The sequence below is a fragment of the Spea bombifrons genome, chromosome 1 (genome assembly GCF_027358695.1).
Source record: "Spea bombifrons isolate aSpeBom1 chromosome 1, aSpeBom1.2.pri, whole genome shotgun sequence".
Taxonomy (NCBI): domain Eukaryota; kingdom Metazoa; phylum Chordata; class Amphibia; order Anura; family Pelobatidae; genus Spea; species Spea bombifrons.
Window position 1 is genome coordinate 3835170 of NC_071087.1, and position 10994 is coordinate 3846163.

The window sequence follows — 10994 nt, forward strand, 5'->3', positions numbered from 1 at the left end:
GTGCGTATGTCAGAGATTGTATGGGGCGTTATCTGATTTAGGATGATTGACATGTTAATGAGAGCTGATGGAATGCTTGGCATGGGGGGGGGCGGTGTTGCTGATTGGCTGAGCTGATAACCGGACAGCCAGTTTAATGTAAACGGGCGATAATGGGACGGAATTCTTTTATTTTTCAGCGGGCGGTAAAGCAAGTTATGGTTGATTCCCATAAAGGGGTCCCGGAAGGATATAACAAGCCGTTTAAAAAATTAATTAATTAATCCCTTTTAACATATTATTAATATTTATTCATTAGATTTTAATAGTTATTAATAAATAAAATATATTCAATAAATAATAAAGAAGAAATTACAAAATAAAAAATAAGCCCCTGAATGTGTGAAATGTTTGTATTCTGCATAAAGATTTGGTTTATGCTCCTTTGTGCCCCACTGCGGGGTATTAGTGTGACTGGGTGGGGTATTTAGAAGTAAAATAATGGGGTTTATTTACCCCGTTTAATTTATAAAGCCGTTTCCGGCTGTTTCTATACACATTATCGGGGCGTTTAGGGCTGTAGAACCCTGCGATCCCCTCATACCCAGCAAACATTCTGACCTCCTAGAAAAGAGGGGCATCAGGGGGGGAGAGAGGGGCATCAGGGGAGGGGAGAGAGGGGTATCAGGGGGGGAGAGAGGGGTATCAGGCGTTTGAGAAAGGGACTGGACAAACTAAGCAGGGACACATGGCAATTATCTGAGTCTCTGAGCGGCAGAAGTGTCCTGAGGAGAAGGCAGACCCCACGTACAGACCTTCTTTAGAGATCTGGCCCCAATCCGGCACTCTGGGCACATACCGGCCTTCGGCCCCCACACTCCATCGGCGTGAGTATAAACGTAGCGTGGGGGCCGCACACATCAAGCCGCTGGCCTCGAGGGTCACCTGTCCGGCCCTTGGAGATGGTTGGAAAGCCTGGATTGTAAGCTCACGCGCCGAGCCCTCGTTACCTGATGTATCAGGTGGTCTTAGTAAAATATGCTAATAATAATAGTGATAATGAGAGGCTGTCCCGTATAGATGCCGCGAGGGCCGGCTCAGTTCCATGGTTTTATTTTCTTTGTGTTTTTTATGTTATTTTCCTGGATTTCGGGTCCTCGTCGCGTTCCGTTTGTTTTTCTTCAAAACAGAGATTTTTTTTTTTGTTAATATTTTTTTTACGGAAAATCACAGATTTGGCTGCCGTTGCGCCACGGAGGGCTGCTTTTCGGAAATCATATGACTTCCTTATTCCCCCCGATGTGTTAACCGCGTGCGGGAACAACGCGAGGAAACACTCGTCAGCCTCTTGGGCAATCGCATCGTTTAGCATTTTTTGCTCCGACTCTCATCGCCCTCCCTGCACATCGCACAGCGATCAGCCAGCTTTCCTGATCACAGCGTGCGCGACCAGCCACGGAGGAAGCTCATCAGGGACCCCGGCAGGGTCTGTACAGCCCTGTCCCCCCCAGACCCGCAGCGATGTGACGACCCCGCGGCAAATCGTCGGTGGAATTTTTCTGGAAGGAGTAGTCCGGAATGGCGCGGAGCAGCGGGGGCTGGAATCCAAGTCATCGAGTTGTTTAAATGCCCCGCATACTTTCCAGCGAGAGGCGGTTTGGGGCCCGAAGGCTCTGAAGCAGCGCTTTTATCTCTAATCATTTTAAACGGGGGGGGGTAACGCTCTGCAGAATGCCGAAAAGCCGGCCCGCCATGGCATCCGAAACAGTCTGCCTGTGGATGATGTCATCCCAGCACCGGCGCCGGCTTTATATTGTGACAGACCTTATATAATTCGCAGCAAGGCCCCCAAATGCAATTAACTGAGTGGGTGGTAGATAAGTGGATCGGCCTCCCAGCAGAGGTGGTAGAGGGTAATACAGTGAGGGTATTAAACATGCATGGGATAGACATACGGCTCCTGAATTTAAGACGAGACCAACGACTGATTAAGGTTTGGGTCGTTACAGCAGGAGAAACAGGACGGGCCGAAGGGGGCCGATCCGCCTGCAGGTTCCGTGTCTCTCGATGACTTTTCCGGATTTTCTGGTTCCTGCGATGGCGTTTTGTGTTTCTGGGGCCCGGATCCGGCCCTCGGAATCCTCTCCCTGAGAAGCGTTACTAATGCGTGTTTGGGGTAAAAACATCAGTGTTTGGAGGATAAACTACGAGGCGATCGCTCGGCGTCGGCATCCAGAAAACCCGAAGCGGCCTCGCGTGTCACCATTTCTCTCAGCGGATCCGGATCTCCTCCCCGCCGATCACAAATACCTTTAAAGAAAGAGCGCGCGGCTTCCTCTTTTAACCCCAAAATATAATGTTTATCAGCCGTTTGTATGATTCTCACCCCTTATCATTGCCCTCCGCATTCGTATTCGGGAGAACGGCAAACCGAATAAAGGAGTAAAGTAATATGGCGGCAGATAAACGAAGAAACACAACACGAAGAACCTGCGTCTTCGTAAATATCTCCTAGCGAATCCCCCCCCAGTCACCACCTCTGGCCTACCTAACGTCTTCGTGGCACAGCAGGGGTTAACGGGAATCTCTAGGATCCCGCCAGGAGTTAAAGGTCCGTGCGAGCGACTCGATTGGTTGCCGGCTCCTCTGGCGTCAACCAATGAAGGTCAGCTGCTCCATCTAGTTGGACACCCTGCTTTCTGCTCCTCTAAGCCACAGCTCTAGGGGCAATTATTTACTTACCCCGCTTCCTGCCAAGTCTGGCTCTTTCCGGAACTTTGCGTATCTCTGTTATATAATTCATGGGGTTCCAAAGGTTCTAGATCACCTGCTCATCAAGTTCCCACCCAGTAGAACCGTCACATGAATGAACAAGACCCCCACACCTGCCACTCTCTGAATTAAATACCCCCTCGAGTGCTGATCGCGCGGACCTCTCGCATGCCACAACCCAAAGCTCTCTATGGTCCGTCTCACCCGAGAAAGCCGCGCTCGGGCTGCCCCCTAGGCACGGAGTGGGGTAACTACAGCTCAGTCCTCTCCCGGGTAAGATAGCTTTTAATGGACCAACATTCATAGAGCAAGAATCACACGAGCTTTGAAACCTCGGCAGCCCCTTCTTCAGATTTTATAAGCGGAATATGGCAGCGAAATAAATCAACGAATAAGCAGAGCCTAGAAGACAAATAAAGGACGGTTGGGGGGCTTTTTATTTAAAAAAAAACTATTCCAAAAGTTTGTGGTAAGTGGTTTTATCACCATAGCAATAGAAATGTACAATCTTTTGGTTGCTATGGTGATAACACGGCTTTCCGTTGCCGTTCTGTCACACTCTCTCCTGCTTATTCTTTAATCACCTGGCAGAGAAGCTTACAATCTACCCTCCTAATACCCTCAGCCAGCATCCGCTGCCCAGGGCTGTGAGATGCCTGCAGGGGCAGATATTATTATGGATTCATTTATATAGCGCCATCATATTCCGCAGCGCTGTACGACGGGCTCGGCTCACCCCGTAAGACCTGAGGAGAAGGGAGAGGAAGTTGATTGGACAATGCTGGTTCTGCCACGGGCTGCCACCGACCTCAGCTTCCACGCGGCGAAACGTTCATACAAAATATCTCCGAGACGTTTACTCTGATTGACGAACGTAAAGCGATTCGCTCGGAGAAAGTGCGGGGGGTCGCGGGAGCGGCGTTGTGGCACCTCCCACTCCCCGCCCACTTCCCCACTAACAATGGCATTTGGGGCTAGACGTGCGCGTAACATCAGAGGGACCGCTACTGAATCAGCAGGACCACCCACCGACAACAGCGGAACCGCCCAATATATATATACGCCTCCTCCTGCTAACAGCTCCTTCAGAGACCCTGAAGCTCTGTATGAAGAACAAACCAACTCTTTGAAGTAAACAGGAAGTGAACAAGAAGTAAACAGGAAGTGGGTCGCCTTCTAATGAGAAGTGAAAACGATAAACGCTTCCTGTTTAACTGTGCAGAGCGTCAGGTGTCCGCCAGCACCAGGCGACAGACCCCGGAGATAAACTGTCCCCGATTAAAGCAAAAATACTACTGAACACCTACTTTCAAGAAGCTTTTTCGGTTTCTATAGCAACAGCCTATCAGTGCCTGCTTTTGTGTCACATGACAATTAAGTGCTAAACATTGGAAATTCTGGAAGCCAAAATTTGACATGTTTATTATTTATTGCTTTATATAGCGATCACGGTCCGCTCGGCGATGTTTTTACTAAAGGTTTCCATGGAGACGGACGGTCAGGATCTTCCCCAATTTTCTGCGGCCCGGAATCCGTAGTCGCAAGATAGAAAGAATTCCCTACGGGGGGATCAGGGAAGAGGTCGGGGGGGGTGTGTTTCTGCTTGGTACCCCCGGTACGTAGAGACACGCTTGCCTCCACGTGCTTACTTTACGACACGCTAACACCGAAATACGTTCTATTAACCCCTCGTCTTCCTTATTGCCGCTTTCGGTCTCTGGCTACCCGGACCCTACCCTTGCGGGCCACGGCCAGGACTACCTGCTGCATTCAGTGGGTGTTCCTGCTGATGTCACGGGACACGCCTCTGTTTAAGAGGGAAATGGATGGGGAGTGGGATGTGTCAGGACCCCGTGACCGGAGGATTCATGTGTTGTCTGGAGGGTTCCCGGGTACACTAGCATCACTACAGGGGTCGCAGCTACGACGGGGCCCGTGCCTCCAGCCCCCCCCCCCGGTGCGACCCCTGTGACCCCTTCCTCCTGTCTCCTCAGGTTGGAAGGGCCCATTCTAAACTATTGTGAACCGGCACAGGGAGACAGGAGCGTATCGGAGGCAGTGCCATGGTGGGGTGGGTAGGCAGTGGCGCATGAGGGGGGGAATAAGCAGTGCTGCGGTGAGGGGGGGAATAGGTAGTGGCGGGGGGAGGAATAAGTGGTGCTGGAAGGTTGAGGGCTCTATTAGAGACGTGAAGCACGCAGTGACGAGCTACTCGGGTGAAGTATATCATAAAAAACTAAAAATTTATTAAATGAACAAAAAACACGAGATAAAGAAAAAAGACAAATTATGGGGAGTCGTTTACCCAGCGAGGTCTGGGCGCTGTCGGGTAATTAAATGGGGCAGGGAGGGTTAATCACCTCCTCTCTAGGGGGGGCAGATCACTTTTTGTTATTGGGTGGCAGAATACCCTGGAAGGCTCAGGGTTTTTGCCCCAGGGTCAGATCATTTGGGAGGTTGGCAGGTATGGGGGGCAGTCGTGGATGTGGCTCATTCTCTCGTGGAAGGGCTCGGTTTGAAAAACACAGATGTCTCCCGACGGTTCGTTGAACGACTTCCTTCCTCCATCGCTCTGCGGTTGGCAAAAAAACAGATGCTTTTATCTAAAATACGCTGTTCTGGGGCTTCAGTCAGCGGCCCCAGCTTCCTGTTTACCTGAACCGACAAGTCAGAGGGACAGCTTAATGCCCCGGGCCACCCCTCTGAGGATCAAGACAGTCCTCTAATAATAAAGAAGAAGCACATGCCTGGGGTAGAAGCCGATTGACCCCCCCCCCCAGCAGGTAAACTCTGCCATTGAAATGAATGGGGCAGTTTCTGCGCATGCACATGGGGTTTGACATCTCCTGCAGAACAGGTAGCCGGGGGGGGGGGTTTAGGGGCAAATACATATGTGGGGTATTCTGCAGACCCCCCCCAATGTGTTTATAAAAAGAAACCTCATGAAAACTTTCATGGCCCCCGCAGCTCTCACAGGCATTACGCTGCGCATGGTGGCGTCCCGCTGCTGTATGTGACGGGCCGGGGGTAACCCTAAAGTGATACTGAACTGCCCCTGATGACGCATTAACCCTTTAACAGCCCACGGTGGAGATTCTATGCAGTGACTCCCCAAATGTGTGACTCAAACGGCTCTAATACCGGCCCTCGTGGACACCTTGACTTGTCATTATATAACGATACACTTAATAGAGTCACCTGCATTTAAGCAGAGAGATCGACCAAAACATACTGGGGGGCAAAAGCACCGATTGGGAGTGTTTTATATGATCCCACCGGGGGAGGGGTGGGGGAGAGAATAGGAAGGAGTCAGACTGTGCGACCCGGAGGATCTGTCCCGAGACCCTGAGACTGGGGCAAAACCCCAGAGACTCCGGGGCAAACCCATAGTTCCCGGGAGTTCTGAGAGTCGCCCTGACACGGCAGGCCCAGGCCGACCAGCTGGCTAAACAGGCAAATGCCCGGGGGCCGGTGCCACGCGGGGCAAATCTCTTACCTTTGGTGCTTTAACCCCTTAAGGAAATGTCATGGGGATAGAGGAGCTCGGCTGGTGTTGCGCAATGTGTACATCTCGCAGCATAAAAAAAAAACATGTAGGGGGCAGGAGGAGACCTCTGTGCTCCCCCCTGCAGGCTGATCCCAGATACTGCAATCAGCAACGCGGGGCAACGGAGCCCTGGAACTATACAAGATATATCGAAAAATATAAAGAGAAAAATATAGGAAAAGTTTAAAAATAAAAAACGTAATAAAACGTAAAAATAATAAAGACCCCAGTGATGTCACCATGACATCATAAGGAGAACCAAACACCTTGTGGCCCTCCTGCTCGAAATACCTATAAAAAAAATTGCTCCCAAAGTACAAAAATAAGAAAAAATTGCAAAGACAGTGAGGAGGCATTTTACGCCCCAAAACATGCAAAAAAAACCCAGACACACCGAGATCATTAAGAGTCAAATTTGGAGAACCTCATGTGACTCGTGACGTTCTCTCCTTGGGGTATGTCTAGCCGCGCTCTACCACCTCCACTGGGAGGATGTTCCACTTACCTACCACTTTTTCAGGGGAAAAGCTTTTTCTGATGCTATCAACTAACAGAGGGCGCACCTATTACAGAGTTCTTAATGTACATACCTGCCAAATTACATAGCTGCCAAATGCCCTTGTTTAGTTAGATCAGTCCCTCCACTGATGCCCCTCTTTTGTAGGAGGTCAGAATGTTTGCTGGGTATGAGGGGATCGCAGGGTTCTGCAGCCCTAAACGCCCCGATAATGTGTAAAGAAACAGCACATTAATAATAATTAATACGGTAATTAAACTGTAAACGTCTTCTTGTATTCGGCTGCGTTTCCTGCTTTCTGCCAGCAGAGGGCGCGCTGTCACAATATGCCGACTCTCAGCCTCTCACTCTGAGGCTTGGAACGCACACAACACTTCCGGCCCACGCTCTTAACGTCTGTGTGAGTCCTGGTGTCACGTGTTCCCTGCGGATTTCGGGGTCCCTCATCATCCCCCGTTCCCTATTAGTGGCTTATTACCCGGCATGCTTCGCTGCCTGATCCGGAAGTGACCCTCCTCTAGCAGGGTGAGAACTGGATGTACACACTGGCTGTCTAACGTGTTCGGACTACAACTCCCATCATGCTTTCATTGCTCAGCTGCTCTTCTGTCAGATTCCTGGTTCCCGGCACAGTGCAGGGGTGTCAGGCCTGGGGTGGCACGTAATATACACGGGTATTAAAAGCTGCCTGTCCAGGAGGGCCACCATGTCCAACTCTTCACACTCTCTGCCTTCTTCAGAATATAGATTGTGAGCTCCTTTGGCCAGGACCCTCCTCACCTTTCCTTCCAAGTTGTTTACGGTTTGTACAGCGCCATGGAATATGATGGCGCTATAAAAATCAATAAACTAAGTCAGCCTAATTATTCCACACATGGAAACAATGGCGTGTAAAGGATGTCCCCTAACCCCTGTATATATAATACCCCAACACCCCGTATTGCCCAATTACTCCTATGGAGAACCAACTGTCCCGAGCTCTGTCGTGAATTCCCTCCGTTCTGGCTGATGCGTCTTTGTAAATGTATATCCTCTATCTATGAATATATACGTTAAATGCCCTTCTCCATACAGAGGCTTCTATTTTGCCCGGCGCGGCGTTGAATCCGGGTAACCCGCGTCTCTCCAGGTCACCGCCATGGTTTACGCTTTCGTTGTTCACACCCTGGGCCCCGGTCCCGGCGGGAGCCCCGCGCTCAGCACGGTGCTGTACTCGCGAGTGTTCTGCTGCACAGCTCTGGACGAGAAGCTGGGGCCGGATGGGCTGGAGAAAGCGAGGCTGCGGAGGAAGGAACAGATCTGGGCGGTGGCGAGGTAAGGTGGTAACCATGGTAACCGATGCTTCGCTCTGACTTCTTACTGCTGTTTTATATTGCTGGGTATAGCTCTTTTTTAACTATACATTATACAGGGCCAGCCAAGCTCGTGCAGCAGCAGCTCCCTGCCGTTGGCCCTTCATAATGTATAATAGAGAAACCGAGGAGCTGAGACACAGACTCTCCTCCAAACTCTTCTTGGATTATTAACTCTTCATAAATCCTTACGAAAGGAGCAGTTATGCCAATTTTTTCGCCGTGAAGCCTGGAGTTAACCCCGCTCCCCCCACCGCTGTGAAGAACAAAAAAATGTGACTGGCGCTCCAAGCGGTTTTAGGGCCACAGGGAAGCCGGGTCCCCAATATCCTCCCAAACGGATATGCAGCCCCTTCCCTCCCAGAGCAAAGTCGCGGGAGGGCAGGGTCTTCTGGGGACCCCCTGAAGCCTTGAAGGGAGGGACTGGTGGCCAAAAGAATCAACCAGCCGCCCTCCCCCAAAAAAGCCTAATCCTCGGGGGCCGGCTCCTTTGTGTCGTTCCCGGAGGACCCCAATGCCTGGTACAGAGGGAGGACGCTGTATGAGCAGAGATTCTGGGGCAAATCAACTAAATGGGGTTTTATCTTAACCCGATCTTAATGTAAAAAAAAAAATACCTGTAAACTAAAAATCCCATCATGCTCCTGCGAGTCTGTATCCCGCGCGAGTGCCTGAGAATTAACCCCATCCGCGCAGGACCCTCCTTGCCTTTCTTTCCCGTAACTCCAAATTATGCGATGCGCTGCGGTATTTGATGGCGCTATATAAGTCGATAAGTAATATCCCCACCGCACACTGAAACCAATAGGTGGGGAGATGTTTTAACCCCCCCTGCGTGTGATGAGGTTTCGTCCATACGTTTGATGGACAGGTGAATGTCCGCGTTGCGTACGCACGGCTTCTTCCAGCGCAGGCGCGTCTCACCCTCTGTTTCTGCGTCCGCAGGCAGACGGAGTCCATGTGCCTATTGAGACGACGGGCGAGCGGGAGACCGCCGAGCGACTACGTGCCGCATCCAGACGAGCCGCTGTCGCTGCGGGAGGACGACGTGGGGCTGTACGGCCTCGCTGCCGGGGACCCCTTCCCCCGGGAGAAGAGCGTGCTGTGGGCGGCCGTCGGCTCCGTGGGGTTTTCGCTGATCTGCGACGCGCAGGATAACCTGACGCTGGCCGAGAGCACCCTGCGGACGCTGGCCGGGCTCCTGGCCGACTCGCTGAAGCTCCAGGCGCACGGCAGCAACGTCCTCCTGAGAGCCGACCGCATCGAGATGACCCTCGACAGATTCCTGCCTCAGGGACAGCTCCTCTTCCTCAGCCGGCAGGCTGCGCAGGCGCTGGAGAAGGAGCTGGCCGCCGCCGTGACTTTGTAGCTCCGCTCTCTGTCGGGCCCCTGGCCCTTAATGTAGCAGCAGAGCCGTAACGCCGACATTGGAGAGGCGAATACATTCTACTCAATAACACTCCTGCCCACCGGCCTCGCTGCGCACCGCGATGGGGGGTCCGCTGAGGGTTTTGCCCTGAACATAGGGAACATAAATCATTTTTATGTCAAGCATCGGATTAAAAATATATTCTCAAAAATATCGCACAGTCTTAATCACCCAGCTGGACTCTCGGGAACATCTATGGAGGAGTGGACTTCATTAGTATTGACATAAAGCATCTGCTCTGGGGGGGGGGGGGATTATATTACTATATACAGCCCCTGGGGGGGGGTTATATTACTGTGTACAGCCCCTGGGGGGTTATATTACTGTATACAGCCCCTGGGGGGGTTATATTACTGTATACAGCCCCTGGGGGGGTTATATTACTGTATACAGCCCCTGGGGGGGCTATATTACTGTATACAGCGCTGGGGGGTATATTACTGTATACAGCGCTGGGGGGTATATTACTGTATACAGCGCTGGGGGGGTTATATTACTGTATACAGCCCCTGGGGGGGGTTATATTACTGTATACAGCGCTGGGGGTTATATTACTGTATACAGCCCCTGGGGGGGTTATATTACTGTATACAGCCCCAGGGGGGGTTATATTACTGTATACAGCGCTAGGGGGGGTTATATTACTGTATACAGCAGGTGCACCTGAGGAAGCCGATTGGTGAAACGCGTTGTGCTGAATACGCCCATTGAGGAAGTGGACACAGAGGAATCCTGAGAGAACCAAGCTGTTCCTGCTATAACACAGCATTATTCCGGTCCTTCCCACGGGAGCGTTAAAGTGTTCTTATATGTAAGATACTATATTTTTTTATTTATATTAAAGCTACTACTTTTTTTAACTCTTTCTCCTCCGGTCTTTTCTGGTACACCGGTACAAAGAAGAAACTCCATTCCCCAGAAGGGGCTCTATGGGCTTCCCAACAGAGGAACCTATTGAAGAATGCATTTTAATGAATTTAAGTATTATTTAATTTCATTTCCGCACATATTGTGGTGTCGTTTGTAAATTTTGCGCAGCACTTTATTTCTTTGTTTTGGGGTTTATATTACTGTATACAGCGCTGGGGGTTATATTACTGTATACAGCGCTGGGGGGTTATATTACTGTATACAGCGCTGGAGGGGTATATTACTGTATACAGCGCTGGGGGGTATATTACTGTATACAGCGCTGGGGGTTATATTACTGTATACAGCGCTGGGGGTTATATTACTGTATACAGCGCTGGGGGGTTATATTACTGTATACAGCGCTGGGGGGGTTATTACTGTATACAGCGCTGGGGGGGGTTATTACTGTATACAGTGCTGGGGGTTATATTACTGTATACAGCGCTGGGGGGGTTATATTACTGCATACAGCGCTGGGGGGTTATA

At 50.8% G+C, this 10994-nt stretch overlaps 1 protein-coding gene across 1 annotated transcript; it reads left to right on the top strand.

Annotated features, from left to right (window-relative positions):
• Positions 1-7202: 7202 nt before the first annotated feature.
• On the top strand, positions 7203-9741 carry AP5S1 (adaptor related protein complex 5 subunit sigma 1). Its single transcript, XM_053458073.1, has 3 exons — positions 7203-7340; positions 7890-8129; positions 9113-9741. Exons 2-3 carry the CDS (start codon positions 7954-7956, stop codon positions 9534-9536), a joined length of 600 nt encoding a protein of 199 aa, XP_053314048.1. The 5' UTR covers positions 7203-7340; positions 7890-7953; the 3' UTR covers positions 9537-9741.
• Positions 9742-10994: the final 1253 nt, after the last annotated feature.